This window comes from Aethalodelphis obliquidens, unplaced genomic scaffold (genome assembly GCF_003676395.1).
Source record: "Aethalodelphis obliquidens isolate GAN/ISIS:26980383/991018 unplaced genomic scaffold, ASM367639v1 scaffold13, whole genome shotgun sequence".
Classification (NCBI taxonomy): Eukaryota; Metazoa; Chordata; class Mammalia; order Artiodactyla; family Delphinidae; genus Aethalodelphis; species Aethalodelphis obliquidens.
The window spans coordinates 1,073,863-1,093,761 of record NW_020837957.1 but is presented as its reverse complement, the minus strand read 5'-3'; the positions used below and the strand labels follow the sequence as shown (position 1 = coordinate 1,093,761).

Below are 19,899 nucleotides of genomic sequence, written 5' to 3'. Positions count from 1 at the left end.
CCCGTGCAGTGTGGCCAAAAAAAAAAAAAAAAATGGGAGACGGACTTGAATAGACATTTCTCCAAAGAAATTACAAAAAGATACTCAAAAAAAAAAAAAAAGATACTCAATATCATTAGTCACTAGGGAGTCACTAGGGAAATGCAAAAACCACAATGAGATACCATTTCACACCCACTTTGTATGGCTATAATAATGGAGGGGTATAATAAAAAAAAAGCCAATAACCAGTGCTGTCAAGGATGTGGAGAAATTGGAATCCTCATATATTGCTGGGGGGAATGTAGAATCATGCAGCACTTTGGAAGACAGGCAGTTTCTCAAAATGTTAAACACAGAATTACCACTCCTAGGTATATACTTGAAGGAAATGAAAACATATGTGCACTGGTAAACTTAATACACAAATCTTCAGGGCAGCATTATTTATAACAGCCAAACAGTGGAAGCAAGCATCTACTGAAGAACAGATAAACAAAATGTGGTATATCCATATAATGGAATTGGCAATAAAAGGAATGAAGTATTGATACGTGCTACCACACAGATGAAAATCAAAAATGTGCTAAGTGAAAGAGGCCAGTCATCAAAGACAACATTGTGTATGATTCCATGTTACAGACTGAACTGTGTCCCCACAAAATTCATATGTTGAAGCCCTAAGCCCCAATGTGACTGCATTTAGAGATGAGATTAAATTAAGGTTAAATGAAGTCCTAAGGCTGGGGCCCTAATCTGATAGGACTGATGTCCTTATAAGAAGAGAAAAAGACACCAAAGAATTCTCTCTCTCTCCACACACACACACACACACACACACACACACACACACACACACAAGAGGCCATATGAGGAGACGGCAAGGTCACCTACAAATCAGGAAGACAGGCCTCACCAGAAACCAATGCTGATGTCACCCTGATCTTGGACTTCTAGCCTCCAGAATTGTGAGAAAATAAATTTCTGTTGTTTAAGCTATCTGATGTGGTATTTTGCTATATCAGCCCTAAGGGACTAATGCATTCCATTTATATGAAATGTCCAAATAGGCAAATCTATGGAGACTGAAAGTAATTGGGTGGCTGTCCAAAGCTGAGGTTAGGGGTGAGGGTGGAATGGGAAATGACTGCTAAAGGACACAGGGTTTCTTTTTGGGGTGATGGAAAATAATCTAAAACTAGGTTAGGAGGATGGTTGTAAAACTCTGTGTACATACTTAAAACACGGAGTTGCATGCTTTAAATGGGTGAATTTTATGGGAATTATATCTCAAAAATGCTATAAAAGAAAAAAGATATTATAATAACTTTTTAAAAATAGTATCTTAAAAACTGAACAACTTACCAAATGTTGTATAATTCTGGGAAGAAATGTAAAACATGGAAAATATTTCCTAACAGAAATGGAAAAGGATTTCAACTGCAGTTCTTCTTCAGAAGTCTTTTCAAATATTGAAAAGGAGGTTGCACAAGCTATGAAAAATGCTATCACTGTCACAACTGAGGGCATTAGGAGTTCATCCTTCAATAGAAGAGGCAGCATACTATATGGGAAAACAGAAAAAACGTTAAAAAGAGAATTGTCAATTCAAACCATAATCACTTTGTAAAAAAGTTTTAAATGAGTTTATAAGTACTACACTGAAAATATTATACTGGAAATTGGTTTGACTCACCTAAATGTTGACACAAGTAAAAACCAAGTAGACATAAAAGGAATTTCCCTTAAAACTAAGCAGACTGGTCTAAAATGACAAAGAAAAATATGTTAATCTTAGAGAATATAATTTCAGTGCTTACATGTAAAAATATGAATACATTTTACCTGTCTGATTTTTGAGGTAGTAAGAAAAACACACATACACACACACACACACACACAAAATACTCCATAGGGACTACTGATTCAGTTTTTTATAACTATCAATGCAAACTAAATGAATCTAGACACAGAGAAGGTGTCAACTCCTCATAATAACTGGAAAACTTCCAGTATCCATTAATGAAACATTTTTTCCCTATCATACAAACGCAGCTCAAAGAAAGGATCAAACAGAACTGAACATTCAGAGAAAAAGAGCTTTTTCACATATTTCATCCTACTTGGTAAACATGAATATCCTACTTGGTACAGTGGTTTTCAAACTTCTTTTTTATGATCTTCCATATGACATAATGCTCAGCTAAGTTAAAAACTAAAAGACAGGATCATCATCTGCCACTGCAGAGAGGACAACAGAGGCAAGGAAGAATTATAAAGGGTTGATGATGGTAGAATAAAAGAAAAAAGGACAAAATGAGTAGGAAGAGGCTACATGAAAAGAACAATAGTGTAGGAAGAGGAAGCATAACACCAGTAGATGGAACCACTGGCTTTATCAGAAAGCTGTGTAGGGTCATAGGTCCAAGCTCTGTGACCTCCTTGGTACTACCCCTGGTTGCATTACCTTCTGGATTCAACTGTGGCAATGCTCCAAAAGAAGGGTCTAGTCAGAAGACTTAAGTCCTACCTAGTCCCATCCCTGCCACTTACTTACTGTTTGACTTTGAACAAATGATTAATTTAACCTTTTTCTTATGTGTAAATGGAAATAATAACAATACCTTGGATTGTTAAGTAGTTGAAAGAACTCTTCTGTGAGTATTATCTGGTGTTTATTTTTTAGTAAAACAAGAATAAAATAACTTTTTACTAATGGTGGTAGTTGTTGAATAATTATTTTTGTTGTTATTATTATTGGTCTCCTTATTTTAAAAGGTTTAAGTATTCTCCTTTCTTAGAAGGATGACTCTTCCTCATGTCAGCTAGAGTATGAGATGGGAGGCCTAGGTTTATAAACTGATTGAAAACTACTGCACTAAAAGAAAATACTAGAGGACTTTCAATTTCATTGCTTTATGCTTTTATAATTGGAATGTATTTTTGTTAATTACAAGCACACAGTAGGTGTTCAATAAACATTATTTTCTGTTTCTAGGTCTTAATTCTTTCCCACTTAATCATTCGGTATTCATTTACTGAACATAAGCATTTATTGAAAATGTAGTATGTAAAAGCACTGCTCTGAAAGGAATGCAGTGATGAATGTAACTCAGCCCTTAACTTCTAGGTACTTAATATTTATAATCAAGCTGCAAAATCGCCTACAACCTCAACCTCTTCTCTGAACCCTTCCTTTCACCACCTTGTTCAAAACAAATCCTGGTTCTCTCCCGCTAAGGAAAATGCTGCCCCTCTGCCCTGTCCATTGTGCCTGTTCTGCTATTGTTTCCACAGCCTTCAAACAATTTAAAGGCCCTGAGAAGGGACATAACCTCTTTGCTCTTCATCAGTACTTCCACACTACTCTCCCTCTCCCCACCTTAACAATTTCCAGCTTTGAATCTCCTGTCATCTGGCTGTATATCCCCTATTATTCCTCATCTTTGTTATCATCCACCAGCCTCAAGGATCACTTCACTCATTACTCAATAATTTCAACTTCTTACACACTGTCACTGTCTACAACCCTACTCATCTCAATTCTTGGCAATTTTAACGTACACATAGATGATCTTCCAACACCCAGACCTCTCATTTGCTGGAACTCTTCTCTTCTAGTGATCTCATCTTCAGTCCTGCACTTAGGGTCATATGCTAGACTGTAAGCCCTCCATAATCACAACTCATCAGTTGCATTCTGACTACTATCTCCTACCTTTTCAGTACTCCAACAATCCCCCCCAAGACCTTCGATCCATTGTTCCTAGCACATTTTCACTTTGCCTCACTATTTTAATGGCCTTTTCCCTTCTTACCCAGGTTAAATTCTAAGATCAATCATAATCACTCCCATGTATTCAATCTCAAATCCCAAGCAAATGAGTTATCCTCACTAGACAAAACCATAAACCTGGAAATACCCAACTCTCCACCTGCACTTACTCTGGCCTTACTGAGCAACTGCTCTGGAGGAAAACATTTACCCGCACTAACTATTCTCACTTTAAATACATGATCATGATATTCAAGTGTCCAGCAATTAGTATATATTTCCCTAGTCTGTTCATACTCTGTGTCTCCTTACAAAAATAATTCCACCTTCTCCTCTCTTCTCATATTCCCAACAGCTCTAACCCACTCTTTCCTAATGACTTTGTCCTCCATTTCAATAAGAAAACTAAAGCAATTAAAAGAGAACTTTCACAGATGTCACCATCACATCTACTCTCTTCCCAGCATCTGTACTGATACAGTGTGTTCCCTCTTTTTATTAAGATGAATGATTCATGCATCTGTCCACAGCCAATCCTTCCATTTGTGCTCTAGATCCTACTCCACCTCTGTCTCTGAAGGACACTGCTCCAGCAACTCTTACCTCTCCTGTATCATCAATGTTCCCTCTTACTGACCATTCCCATGCCATTATCTCTCCTATCTGAAAACAAATAACAAACCTCTTTGACCCCACTTTCTCTACCAGTTATTGCTTAATTTCTCTGCTCTCCTTTTTGGCAAAACTCATCTAAAGAACTGCCTACCTATCTCACACCATATACAAAACTGAACTCAAAATGGATCAAAAACCTAAATATAAGAGCTAAATCCATAAGTTCTTAGAAGAAATATGAGGGTAAATATTACCTTGGATTTGGCAATAGTTTGTTAGATACAACATCAAAAGCACAAGCAACAAAAGAAAGAATAGATAAATTGGATTTCATCAAATTAAAAATTCTGTGCATCAAAGAACACTATCAAGAAAATCCAAAGAATGGAAGAAAGTATTTGTTAATCATATATCTGATAAAGGTTTAATATTCAGAATATATAAAGAACTTCTAAAACTCAACAAGAAAGAGAAACAACCACTTAAAAATTGGACAAAGGATTTAAGTATTAGGCATTTCTCTGAAGAAGATATACATATTGCCAACAAGGACATAAAAAGATGCTCAACATCATTAGTCTTTAGAGAAACGCAAATGAGAACCAGAATGAGATACTACTTCACACCTACTAGGATGGCAAAAACAATAACAGACAATAACAAGTGCTGACAAGGATGCAGAGAAATTGGAACACTTATAATTACTGGTGACAATATAAAATGGGATAGCTACTGTGGAAATTAGTTTGGTGGTTCCACAGTAAGTTTACAGAATTATTATATGACCCAGAAATTCCACTCCTGGAAACCCAAGAGAACTGAAAACAAGTGTTCAAACAAAAACGTATACATGAATGTTCATAGTGGCACTATTCCCAATAGCCAAAAGGTGAAAACAACTCAAAATGTCCATCAACTGATGCATGGACAAACAAAATGTAGTATATCCATATGATGCAATATTATTCAGGCATAAAAATGAAGTACCAATACATAGTACAACATGGATGAACTCTGAAAATATTATGCTAAGTGAAACAGGTCAGAAACAAAAGGCCACATATTTTATGAGTCCATTTATATGAAATATCCAAATCAGGCAAATCCACAGAGACAAAGTAGATTAGTGGTTACAAGGATTAGGGGAAGGGGAGAACGGGGAATGACTGCTTACTGGGTACGGGGTTTCCTTCTAGGGTGACGAAAATATTCTGTAAGTAGACAGTGGTGGTGGTTATACAACATTGTGAATGTACTAATAGTGTATTTCACCATTTTATATATATATATATATATATATATATAAAAAATATACTTAAATATATATATATATATTTTAAAGAATCATCTATACTTATCTTCAATTCTTCTCTTCTCATTATGTCTTAAACCCACCCCAATCAGGCTCTTCCCTGCATCACTCTACCAACACTAGCCTTTTCTAAGTGACCTAGAAAAGTCACTTTTCATCAGTGACTTCCATTTCACTATGGCAAATAGTCTATTCTTAACCCTCATCTTATTTGACCTATTAACAGCATCTGATACAACTGATCACATCATGTCCTTTTTTCCCCAGTTTTATTGAGATGTAACTGACGTATAACATTGCACAATGTGAACAAAGTGTACAATGTGATGATATAGGTATATATTGCAAAATGATTACCACAATAAGGTTCATTAACACATCCATCAACTTAAAGTTACCTTTTGTGTGTGTGTGTGCCCTTGTGTGTGTCTGTGGTGACAACTTTTAAGATCTACTCTCCTGGCAACTTTCAAGTATACAATACAGTAAGTCCCCTACATACGAACAAGTTCCACAGTGAGAGCACGTTTGTAGTCCGATTTGTTTGTTAGGTCCAACAAAGTTAGCCTAGGTACCCAACTAACACAATCGGCTATATAGTACCATACTATAATAGGTTTATAATACTTTTCACACAAATAATACATTAACAAAACACAAAAAATAAGGAAAATATTTTTAATCTTACAGTACAGTACCTTGAAAAGTACAGTAGTACAGTACAACAGCCGGCATCCAGGGGCTGGCATCGAGTGAACAGGCAAGAAGAGTTACTGACTGGAGGAGGGAGAAAAGGTGGGAGATGGTAGAGCTGAAGGATCGTCAGCAACAGGAGACAGAGGGCAAGCTGCAATTTCACTCACACGTGACGCTGAAGGAATGCACATTCGCATCCTTGAAAGTTCGCAACTTGAAGGTTCGTATGTAGGGGACTTGTTAACTTTTGCTAACTACAGCCAGCTACAGTGTATGCTGCACATTAGATCCCCAGAACTTATTCATCTCATAACTGTAAGTCTGTACTCTTTAACCACCTTCACCCATTTCCCCGCCACCCCAACTCAGGCAACCACCAACTTACTCTGTTCCTGTGAGTTTAGTTTCGATGCTTCTATGTCTTAACATTCCTCATTTAAGTGAGCTCATACAGTATTTGTCTTTCTCTCTGTCTGACTTACTTCATTTAGCATAATGCCCTCAAGGCTCATCCATGTTGTTGCAAATGTCCTTCCATTTTTTTTCTTTGGCCGCGCCACAGCATGGCAGTGGGATCTTGCTTCCCCAACCAGGGATTGGAACTGTGCCCCCTGCAGTGGAAACGTGGAGTCTTAACCACTGGAGGAAGGAAGTCCCCAGGATTTCCTTCCTTTTCTATGGCTGAATCATATTCCTTTGTGTGTGTTGGAGGGGGGAGTAATACGCCACTTTCTGTATTCATCTGTTGACAGGCACTTCCATGTTTCCATGTCTCAGCTGTTGCAAGTAATGCTGTGAAGAACTAGGGGGTAAAGATGTCTCTTCAAGACAGTAATTTCATTTACTTCAGAAATATTGCTGGGTCATATGGTAGCTCTATTTTTAATTTTCTGAAAAACCTCCATACTGTTTTCCATAGTGACTGCGCCAATTTACATTCCCACCAATAGTGCACAGGGTTCTCTTTTCTCCACATCCTCATCAGCACTTGTTATCTCTTGTCTTTTTTTTTTCATAAATTTATTGATTGATTGATTGATTTTTGGCTGCGTTGGGTCTTTGTTGCTGTGTGCGGGCTTTCTCTAGTTGCGCGAGTGGGGGCTACTCTTCGTTGCGGTATGCGGGCTTCTCATTGCGGTGGCTTCTCTTGTTGCAGAGCACGGGCTTTAGGCATGCAGGCTTCAGTAGCTGTGGCACTCGGGCTCAGCAGTTGTGGCTCACAGGCTCTAGAGCACAGGCTCAGTAGTTGTGGCGCACGGGCTTAGTTGCTCCGTGGCATGTGGGATCTTCTCAGATCAGCGCTTGAACCCATGTCCTCTGTATTGGCAGGCAGATTCTTAACCACTGCACCACCAGGGAAGTCCCTCTTGTCCTTTTGATAAGAGCCATTCTAACAGGTGTGAGGTGATATCTCACTGTGGTTTTGATTTGCATTTCCCCGATGATTAGTGATGTTGAGCACCTTCTCATGTACCTGTTGGCCATCTGTATGCCTTCTTTAGAAAAATATCTATTCAGGTCCTTTGGATTATTTGTTTTTTCTACTACTGAGTTGTATAAGTTCATTATATATTTTGGATAATTAACCCTTTATCAGATACATGATTTACAAATATTTTCTGCCATTCCACAGGTTGCCTTTTCATTTTTTTTTCCTTTTTTTTTTTTTTTTTTTGCGTTATGCGGGCCTCTCACTGTTGTGGCCTCTCCCATTGCGGAGCACAGGCTCCGGACGCACAGGCTCAGGGGCCATGGCTCACGGGCCCAGCCACTCCGCAGCATGTGGGATCCTCCCGGACCGGGGCACAAACCCGTGTCCCCTGTATCGGCAGGTGGACTCTCAACCACTGCACCACCAGGGAAGCCCGCTTTTTCATTTTGATATTTCTTTTGCTGTGCCGAAACTTTTTAGTGTGATGCTGTCCCAATTATTTATTTTTGCTTTTGTTCCTTCTGCTTTTGGTGTCATATCCAAAACATTATTGCCAAGAACAATGTCAAGGAGCTTCTCCCTTATGTTTTCTTCTACAAGTTTTACAGTTTCAATCCTTACATTTAAGTCTAAGCCATTTCAAGTTAATTTCTGTCAGTGGTGTAAGACAGCGGACCTTGTTATCCTGAAAATTCCTTCTTCACTCAGCTTCCAGGACACCAACTCTTGTGGTTTGCATCCTACCTAGTTGGCCATTCCCATTTGCCTCTTCTCCCAGACCTCTTAATATTGTGTGGCCCAGAACTCAGTCTCTGGTATTCTTCTCTGTCTGTACTCACTTCCTTGGTTATCTCATCTAGTCTCATGACTTTAAATGTCATCTCTACTGAGAAATTACTAATTTTATGTCTCTGGCTCAGTCTCTCTCTGGACTCCACTCATATATCCAACCCAGACTTGTATTTAAATACTAACTCAACACCTCCACTTGATGTCCAAAGACACGTCCAACACTGAACTTGGGAACCTCCCACCTTGTTCACATCTAGTGTAATCCTGCTCCACTTGCAGTCTTCCCCATTTCAGTCAATGGCCACTCCATCCTTCCCGTTCCAGGCCAAAATCCATGAACACACCTTTGATTTTTCTCTTTCTCTCACATGCTATATCCAAATCATTGGGAAACATTCAGGCTCTAGTGACCACTTCTCACCTCTTCCACTATTACGATCTTGGTCCCCATCGCCACCATCTCTCAACCTGGATAATGGTGATTGCCTTCTAAATGGTCTCTGTGTTTTCTACCCTTGCTCTGTACAATCTGTTCTTGACCTGCCACCAGAATGATCATTTTATTTTTTAACAGCTTTATTGAGGTATAACTGATATACAATTAACTGTACATATTTAACATGGATAATTTGATAAGCAAAGTGATCCTTTTAAAACATCAAGTCACGGGACTTCCTTGGTGGTGCAGTGGTTCAGAATCCGCCTGCCAATGCAGGGGACACACGTTTCAATCCCTGGTCCAGGAAGATCCCACATGCTGTGGAGCTACTAAGCCCGCACACCACAACTACTGAGCCCACGTGACACAACTACTGAAGCCCGCGCACCCTGGAGCCCGTGCTCTGCAACAAAGAGAAGCCACCTTAATGAGAAGTCCATGCACCGCAACAAAGAGTAGCCCCTGCTCGCTGCAACTAGAGAGAAATCCTGTGTGCAGCAACAAAGACCCAACGCAGCCAAAAATAAAAAATAAACAAAACAAAAAAAAACACATCAAGTCAGATCATGCGTCTTCCTCAAAATCCTTCCATGGCTCCCCGTTTCCTTCAGAATAAAAGCCAAAGTTCCCAATATGGCCTACAAGATCCTATATAATTTACATGCCTGTTACCTCTTTAACTTCACCTCCTATTACTTCCTACATTGACCACTGCACTCTGGCCACACTGGCCATTCTGTTGTTCCCTAAACATATCAGTCATACTCCCATCTTAGGGCCTTGGCACTGGCTGTCTAGAATGTTATTCTCCCAGATATCTACTTGGCTAACCCTCACCTCCTCCAGTCCACTCAAGTATCTCCTCAACAAGGCCTACCTTGACATCCTTGTTTAAAACTGCAACCTGCACTTACTCCTGTAACCCCAGCTCCAGTACTCCCAACTTCCCTTATCCTCTTTTATGTATCCTTCATGACTTTTATTACCTGCTAACACATTATTTAATTTCTTATTTTTATTTAATTATTAGTGTCTGACCTTGAGAATGAAAGCTAAGAAAGTAGGGATTTTTGTCTGTTTTGTTCACAGATATATCCCAGGTGCATAGAACAGTATCTGGCAAATAGTAGGCCCTCAATAAATATTTATTGGGTGAAATATTTGTTTAATGATAGCTTAGCTGGAACCAGGTCAAGAGGAACTTTAAAATATTTGATCAAAATTATATTAAAGTCATGCACTGTTATGAATAATCTAGGTACAGTTGTAGAGTATCAACTTCCAGAAATTCAGGGCCCACGAGCTAATCTGAATGGTCAGATTATAGGTCACTCACTGATCGAGCTCCTTTCTCTGGAGTAGGAATCCTGGGGAAGATTATACATGTTTGAAAGCAATACCTCTCCACAGTTCCATCCCCTGGCACTAGGGATTTGCATAGGGTCAGCCTAGCCTCACATAACAGTGGTCAGATCTAACTCAAGTTTAGACTTCAGGGGATGAAATTAAGCTGCCCTCCCAGTCTGCAATGGTACGAGACTATTTTTTTCGGAGGAAAGAAGGCTTCCCCATAGGCCAGCCCCACCTACTATAAAGCTCTGCACTAAGGTTTTAGTTCAAAGCTCCACCTAATAAAAGCAATACACCCTTCCATTTGTCATTAGTCATTTCATACATGCATCTTCCACAGGAACCTAGCAAACACAGGGTGAGGGGTGTGGCAGGCATGGGTGGGACTGATCTTGGGCAGGATTCAAGTATTCCAATGTGTTCTGGGCAAATACTATTTTAATATTGGGATAATATACCCCCAACTGCCACTCAATTTCTATGAAGAACAGGAAAAAATTTTAATGCTCCTAAAAAAAAGGAGTGTGGTTAGGGATTGCCAATAGGGTCTAAACAAAGGTTTTGACAGAAGAACTAAAAAGGAGGCAACATATAAAAGCCTCTAAAGAGGTTGATGGAGAGAACAGGCCATTGAATAGATGTGGAAATGAATGAAATGAAAAAGGCAAAGAAGACACACAGGCTCCAACCTAAGTAGAGCCTCTTTGGAAGACAGTTTTTATTAGCATATAGAAAATATAAATGAAAAAAATAGGAAGAAATAAGATATCAGAAATTATTCCATAAAATTTCATCAGTTTAAAATATATCATAAAGAAGTAAAATTGTAAGAGATCATCATTCTGGAAAACATGTGATTTTATGAAATAATTCTATGAAATTATGTAACATTTGCATAGTTTTGATTTGCACTTAGGTGATTAAATGTAAGTAATAAATCTATTTACATATTATAAACACATCACAATAAACAAATAAAGTATACTTGAAACATTTTTACTTACAATGATACCAAAAGAATGGACTTTTCATGTACTTGGAAAGAAAATAGAAAGAATGACAGTGCACAGCTAACCTTAAGGAAAAAGGGGACAAAATCAGATATAACAACTTACAAAATATAATATCAATTTAATTATGAATCTGACTAAAAATCATTTCAAGTAAAATTTTAAAGTTTAATATAGCTTGTAGCTAGAAGGAAAATATATACACAACTCTAATGTGCATAATATTTTATTCAAATTTAATAATCAAAATATTTTGAAAAATAATTATTATAAGGCTATACCTAACCATCTACAACAAGTTCATTGAGTCTCAGTTATTAATAACAAAACTACTAAATAATCCAGACACGACAATCATACCTTCATCCTCCCTTGGAAACTCTGACAATTTAAATTAAAAAGCATGAAGGACAAGTAAGTCAAAATCTAAAACTGGCAAAGTAAATCCATTTTAGTGTTTTTAAAATGTGCACTTCAATAAAATATATTCAATGTTCTATAAAGTAATCACTTGCTATTTGGGATTTTAAATTAATAATGACTTAGATCTATTTTCAGGAGTTTATATTCTGCATATTAGACATTTATCTATATACATCCAATCTAGTTGCTCAAACAAAAAACCTGGATCACTATCTTGTACATGCTATACATCCAATCCATCAGCAAACCCTATCTACACCGTCTCCCAAATACAATATCCACTGACTTCTCTCCACTCCCCTCTGGTGATGGTGGCAGAGGAGTGGTCTAAGCCACGCCCACCTTTCTGCTGGGCCACTGCAATAACCTCCCAACTGGTAACGCTCCTGCCCCCGACAATCCATTCTCCATTTAGCCACCATATCAGATCATGTAATTTCCCTGTTTAAAATCCTCCAATAGCTTCCCATTACACTTAGAATAAAATCCAAACTCCTACATAATCTGGGTCCCGCCTTCCTCTTCCAGTCTTTCTTACTGTCTCCCTCACTCATTTCACACCAGCCACTTCATATTTGTCCCTTTAATGCTTTGAACATGCCAAATGTGTTCCTGCCTGGAGAAAAAACTTGCTTTTGTCAAGTCAGAGCCCAAATCTTCTTGTAATTGGTTCCTTCTGATCAATCAATCATTCAGTTCCAGGATGAAATGTCACTTCCCTAGAGAGGCTTTCCCTTACTCAATCTGAAGTAGTACCCCCCTAACCAAACCCCACCAGCCCTCTTTTCACATAATACTATTTTCTTCATAATCCTCATCACTCCCAGATATTTTCCTGTTAACTGATTTATTTTGTTTATTGTTCTTCTCCTGCCACTAGCATGAATGTCCCCCAATTAAGAGAGCAGGGATATTAGCTGTCATTCATTTATATGCCAATTCCTAGAAGAGGACCTGACACATTAGAGGGCACTTAATAAATACTACTTGAAAAGATATAGATAAAAGTAACTTTGCTGCTATAGATATATTAGTATTCATACTATCAATTACCTTAATTATAGACCTATATTAAGAAATAATTCAATCTAAATTGAAAGGAAAAAAAAACTTTAAAATAATTATAATGGGAAATGTTTTAAAGCTCTCAGAAGTATTCAATAAGAATTTAAAACATTATCAACAAAAATAAGTCATTAATATGTCTTTTCTATTTTTTAAACACAATGTCTGGTATTAAAACACAACAAACTAAATAAAATTAGGAAGTTAAGAGAAAGAAAATGCTTTTTCTGCTTTATAATCCTAAAAGTAATCATCTCTAACACTGCTAGTTACCGAAACTCTGAAATTCCATTCCATCATCTTTGAAATATACCTTTATTTAGCATGATAAATAACCATTTTACATAAGCTTGCAAATATTTCAAGTTAGGGCTACTGAAGACGTCAAAATATTACTAACCACATCCCTCCTATTCTAAACATTCTATAGAATATATTAACTATAGATGACTTACTATGCTCAGAGTTCATTCACAGAATGAAACAACAGACATCATCAATAAAAAGGTAACTTTAAAAAAGAGGAACATGAATCTTTTTGCACTGTGGAACCGATAAGCACTTTTGAAATATTTGACTGACATGCTCTGTTCTGGCTTGTTTTTAGAATGCAATATAAATAAGTGGCAGTCCCAGAATTGAAACCCCAATTTCTAAAATGTTGTCCCTTTAGGGAATTTCCTGGCAGTTCAGTGATTAGGACTCCGTACTTTCACTGCCGAGGGCCTGGGTTCAATCCCTGGTGAGGGGAACTAAGATCTCGCAAGCTGCGTGGCATGGCCAAAAATTTTTTTTAAATAATAAAAAATAAAAGGTTGTCCCTTTATAAGTCCACTAAGACTGACTGTTTTCATAAACTAACTCTTCTTGATATTTTAAAAGGATATCCTTTAAATGTCATTTTATAGACCAAGGTACACAGGAACAAATTCTAAATACCACAGAAATACAACCAGGAGGAATCTGTAAACCCACGCAGAGAAACCCTAAAATATAAAATATATACCCGATCCATGTTCCAACTGATACAAGTCACGTTCCTAAAACAGAGATCTGTTCCCGCTCCTTCTCCAAAATCTTTTTTGCTCCTCTAGCACACAAATCAGACTCCAAATTTTTCAGCCCAGCATCCAAGCTCTTACATAATTTGATTCTTTCTGACTCTTCTCTCTCACTATATCCTCTCCTAACCTCAACACACACATACCCACGTAAAAGTTACACAAATTTCATTGGTTAATAGCTGTTCCCAGATCATTCCCTATCCCCTCCCACATCTGTACCTTCAAGCTCTTCCTCCTGTCTCGAACTCTCCTGTTACATAACCACCTATTCCAAATCTTGCCCAGCTTTCAAAATTTGGCTCTGATCCCACTTGCTTTAAGAAATAGGCTAAAATCTGCCCTCAAAGCAATATCTCCTTTTCCCACACTATCACAGCACTCCATTGTACCTGACAGAACTTAATACCGTCTGCTTTAGAGCATAATAATTTAAACATGTCTATCACCACTGTTTTCTTCTTTGTATTCCCTCACTGACCACCACAAAGAAATTAAATAGTTGTTGAATTAAACTGAAAGATTCTGATTGCTCAGCCTAGTGCAAAACAGCACCTAAGTATGTCAGACACTCAGTGTTTGCCAAATAAATGAATGTCTTATGTCTCAATCCAATAATCCTGTTCAAAGCAGGAAAATAATTATCTGTATTTTTAAAGGATCAATTGCAGCAAGAATTAAGTATCTAAAGTAATGAGAAACTTACCAGAGTAAATCTGAATCCTCTGGGAGAGGGGTGAAGTGTCAATTTTATACATGCAGGAAGCAGGCTCAAAAATGTAAAACAAAAGCTAAAAAATTAATAAAAATTAGACATTTGTTTTCTTTATAAAGGTATATAGCTAAAACAAAGAAACAATTTTTTAATGTAAGGGTCACATTACTTATCAACTTAAGCTGATTTCAAATTAAAGTTTTTTATGTATTAAATAATAAATTCAAGACCAAATAACATTTTAATAAAATCCATACACTGAAATATGTACACACTTTAATATATACATGATTATATAAAATAGAACAAAATATTATAGAACTAAATATTGCTTATGTTTTTTTAGTATTTAGTATCAATTATGGAAAAGATACAAAGATAGTTAAAAGTCAATTATCAAACAAGAAAACATAACCAGGTATAAAGAGACAATGCTATATTTGTAACACAAACATTCATAAAAGTTACTCACAAGAGAACCTCTTTGGCCCTCAATTTCACAAAAGTTGATTATCTGATTTTCAAGCCCATGATAAATCAGAAAGAACAAGCTAGAAAGAGAGAGGGAAGCTGCTAGAGCTTCTCCTTGTGATGGTTGATGGGCAAGGAGGAAAAAAGAACTCAACAAGCAGAGGAGTCTGGAGCCACTTAGTACCAAGGCAAACAGTCTTTGAAAGCCCTGAAAACAAGTATTATAATGCAAAACAATAACTAATTTTCCCACTTGAGGAGGCTTTGTGGCTTCAGCTCGACTAGTCTGCTTCCTGTTACGGTGGGCTACAAAGGATACTCTCCAACCAAAAGAACTGGAGGAAAGAGAAAGGCAGCACACACACACATACACACACCGCCCAGTTATTCAAACACTAATGTTGGTGCTGCTGTGAAAAGATCTGCAGATGTAATTAAAGTCCCTATTCAATTGATTTTAAGTTAATCAAAAGGGTGTGGCCTTGGGTGGTGCCTGAATCACCTGGAAGCCCTTTAAAAGGCTTAGGCCTTCAGACTGAGATCAGACTCCAAACAGCAGTGGGGTCAGTACAGCTCTTCCTTCCCTCTAGATTGCCCCTCCTGAATGTCTGTCTTATGGACTGGCATTTAGTTTGCTTAGCCAGTCCCCCACAATTGTATAAGCCAATTCCTCATAATAAATTCACACACACATACACACACACAGTGATCTCCTACTCATTCTCCTTCTCTGGTCGACCCTGACTGATACACCGCTGAAAATTATGACTCTTCAAGGTTATGTTAAATCATGTTTAATATACTGTTTAAGGAAGACAGAAGTAGGTAACAGTAACTTTCACATAAAATGTTTCAAATAAAAAAGTTCTGTTATACAGAGCAATGAGTTTACATTATGTGGAATATTCACTAATGAAGACTACCTTACTCCCTATGATGCCAGATAAATGAGGTATTGCCACGACACTTTTAGAGTAGCTTATAAAACACTATATACAAACTTGGTGTCTCTTACCTGATCATTAACTGGATGTGATGTGGCAGAATATCCCTGATCTTCAGAAAGACACTGAAGGTGCACCAAATATTGGCTACTTTATCCTTAAAAGAAATTTGTTAGTTTTACATTCTAGTATAATTGAAAGAAATATTAAACTCCATGAAGTACAGCCCATAATCTCTAAATAGATAAACTTTGGGGTCATGAGAAGCGCTTGTTCACAATTTCATAACTAAGTTGATTAAACTCTCTAAGGAACACATACACACACATTATTCGCAATAGGAGGTGATCTAGCCAACCATAATTTAGATGCGCCCAAGAAATACTTAATATTTTTCGAAGAGCAGCACATTATTCCTAAATACTGAAGTTATTCATCTTTGGAAATTAGTTTCTAAGAAATCTTTACTTCATCTAATGTAGAACACATATTGTTTGACCCATTTTACCACACACCTGAAATCAGAGTAATCTATTAGCTAATCTCCAAAATATACAAACAGCTCATGGAGCTCAATATCAAAAAAACAAACAACCCAATTAAAAAATGGGCAGAAGACCTAAATAGACATTTCACCAAAGAAGACATACAGATGGCCAAGAGGCACATGAAAAGATGCTCAACATCACTAATTATTACAGAAATGCAAATCAAAACTACAATGAGGTTATCACCTCACACCAGTCAGAATGGCCATCATCAAGAAACCTAAAAACAGTAAATGCTAGAGAGGGTGTGGAGAAAAGGGAAACCTCTTGCACTGTTGGTGGGAATGTAAATTGATACAGCCACTGCAGAGAACAGTATGGAGGTTCCTTAAAAAACTAAAAGTAGAACTACCATATGACCCATCAATCCCACTACTGGGCATATACCCAGAGAAGACCATAATTCAAAAGAACACATGTACCCCAATGTTCATTGCAGCACTATTTACAGTAGCCAGGTCATGGAAACAACCTAAATATCCAATGACAGATGAATGGATAAAGAAGATAAATATATACAATGGAGTATTACTCAGCTATAAAAAGGAATGAAGTTGCATCATTTGTAAAGATGTGGATGGACCTAGAGTCTGTCATACAGAGTGAAGTAAGCCAGAAAGAAAAACAAATACTGTATATTAACACATATATGTGGAATCTAGAAAAATGGTACAGATGAAACTATTTGCAGGGCAGGAATAGAGACACAGACATAGAGAATGGACATGTGGACACAGAGGGGAAGGGGAGGGACAAATTGGGAGATTAGGATTGACATATATACACTACCATGGGTAAAACAGATAGCTAGTGGGAATATGCTATAAAGCACAGGAAGCTCAGCTCAGTGCTCTGTGACGACCCAGATGGGTGGGATTGTGGGGAGAGTGGGAAAGAGGTACAAGAGGGAGGGGATACAGGTATACATATAGCTCATTCACTTCATTGTGCCACAGAAACTAACACAACATTGTAAAGCAATTATACTCCAATTAAAAACAAATAAATAAAAAGAAAGTAACTATCACCAGCAACTGTACCATCCTACTTCCCTCTGTCGGGCCAATGAAATTGCTCTTCAGATTTTGAGGGCAACAAGTGAGTGAAGGTAACCAACAGCACCATCAAAAGTGTATGACACTTATTTTTATACTTATCATGATAAATACCATTTCTGAAATACTAGGTTAGCCAAAAAGTTCGTTTGGGTTTTCTGTAAAATATTATGGAAAACCCTGAACAAACTTTTTGGCCAACCCAATAGAAGGCAAGGCAAATAACCAGGCAGCTTACATGGAGAACTAAACTCTTCTTTATATAGGTATTAAGGTTAGAGGATATATAAAGAAGTTAGGAGCACAATTCTCAAAGTTCAAATTACAGCTCTGCCATGCAAAAGCTATATGAATCTCTGACCTCAGTTTTCTGATCTGTAAAGTGGGTATAACAGCTACTTCAGCACTATGGTTAAGGATCAAATAAAATTACATGTGAAGTGCCTGGTACCTAGTAAGAAAGTGGTGGTGATAGCAATAGTGGTTATTTATGATTATCAGTACTATCACTATCATCATCCCCATTGACATACAGGGCACACATTTCTGCTCCTTCACAACACCAAATTCTTTCTTAGCCTCTTTCAAAATGCTGGTTCCATCCTCCCACAGATCCACTGAAAGATACTCTATAGCATTTCATATACTCAAAAACTAGAAAGATATATATGCTTTTCTAATTCTTTTTAAAAGAAATATTTATTCAAAAGCAAATTATCTATAAATATGTTGTCTCTGTCTAACTTTATTAAAAGACCTTTTTGTTTCAGAAAAATGGTTTGTTTAATTTAATTACTAACTCTAAATCAAATTATCCATGCAATAAAAATTTAACAAGAGTGATTAAGCTGGCATTAAATGAAATGAAATGAATGATTCTCATTAAAAATTACTATGGATGAAAGCTATATACCTCATAAGGAATTATGAGATCTTTCTGAAGCAAACATGATTATTAGTTTAATAAATAATTTCCTAGGACTAAAAAAAGAATATAAACCAAAAAAACCCCACAAAGCTGTTACCTTTGTAGCTGCAACTTCTCATGCTGTCTTTCATTATGAACCCTATTTCATTAGAAAAATGTATAACTGAATTATGGATCTCAGGATGACATAAATATTACCTATTTGTACAATGTACTGGAAAATGCCAGATGAGCTATAGCTTATGTACCAGATTAAATAACTGGCAAGGAATGACTGCAGGAGGAGAGCAGCTGAAGTGCTTCTACATGAAATCCCCAAAGGTCACAGGGAAGGTACTGTAACAGAAAGGAGCGAGAGAAGTTTTTAAACATGCCTCAAATAATCCACGATCAACTGGGAAGAGTCTTCTTAGAACTTGCAGGGTTTGTTCCCTTTCTGTAAAGAATGGCAGCCAGCAGAGAATGAAGGAAGCCACAACAGTACAAGCCAGTTTAATCAACAACACAAACCTAGAACAAAAACAAAGGGAATTGGTAAGATAGAGAGAGGTTAGTAATTCTGAGAAATCAATCTGCGTCTCATTACTATAAATATAATAAATGCAAATGTATAGTAATGTATAGTAAAAATGTATAGTAAAAATCTATGCCACCAATACGGGTTTAAGATGAGAGTCTACTTAAATCAGAGTTAAGAAATTCACGACTATTAAGATGTGCAATTCCCCAACAAGAAGACTATCACCATCCTTCTTAACATTTAACTTAGATGCCATTCCTATGCAGCTATGAAGAAAAATGTCAAATTGGGATGTATTTCTAATAAGTATATAATGTAATATGCTCTAAAGGGATGAAATCCTACAGCAATGTTCTAACAAGCCAATTCACATTACCTCCAGTAAATATACATCGGTCAAAATATTTCTCTAGTTAGGAAGATTTAAAATACAATAATATAGAACATGACTTGATCTCTCTTTCCATTTACTCCATAGCCACCAACACATTAATGAGAAATCACCAGAAGGCAAAGGTAAGTATGCCAAATAAATTATCTGAAGTAATTTTTTGAATTCTGTTGTTTAAAAGACACTCACCCTTTTCCTTTGAGGCCTTTCTTAAAACACTTGCCAAGTAAAAAACAAAAAAATGGCAAGGAGTGGTAAAGTTCCATCTGCTTATAATTTATAGCTAAGCAAAACGCCAGGGACCCCAGCAGGTCCCAGTCGTAAGATACTCCAAGAACACCCCACAAGGCAAAGCCAAGACTCACAGAATTATATATG

General features: G+C 37.1%; 1 protein-coding gene across 6 annotated transcripts in view; it reads right to left on the bottom strand.

Annotated features, from left to right (window-relative positions):
• ALG6 (ALG6 alpha-1,3-glucosyltransferase) overlaps positions 1 to 19,899 on the bottom strand; it is a 55,992-nt gene that overhangs the window by 6,244 nt on the left and 29,849 nt on the right. For 4 of the 6 annotated variants that reach the window (XM_027113967.1, XM_027113968.1, XM_027113970.1 and 1 more), the window contains 7 exons: positions 19,711 to 19,896; positions 18,985 to 19,120; positions 16,151 to 16,236; positions 14,656 to 14,740; positions 11,395 to 11,465; positions 1,676 to 1,744; positions 1,345 to 1,543 (listed from right to left, as the gene is read on the bottom strand). In XM_027113967.1, the coding sequence (XP_026969768.1) occupies positions 1,345 to 1,543; positions 1,676 to 1,744; positions 11,395 to 11,465; positions 14,656 to 14,740; positions 16,151 to 16,236; positions 18,985 to 19,120; positions 19,711 to 19,896 (832 nt within the window). The remainder of the gene's footprint in view (positions 1 to 1,344; positions 1,544 to 1,675; positions 1,745 to 11,394; positions 11,466 to 14,655; positions 14,741 to 16,150; positions 16,237 to 18,984; positions 19,121 to 19,710; positions 19,897 to 19,899) is intronic. The other 2 variants (XM_027113971.1, XM_027113972.1) reach the window with 2 other exon arrangements.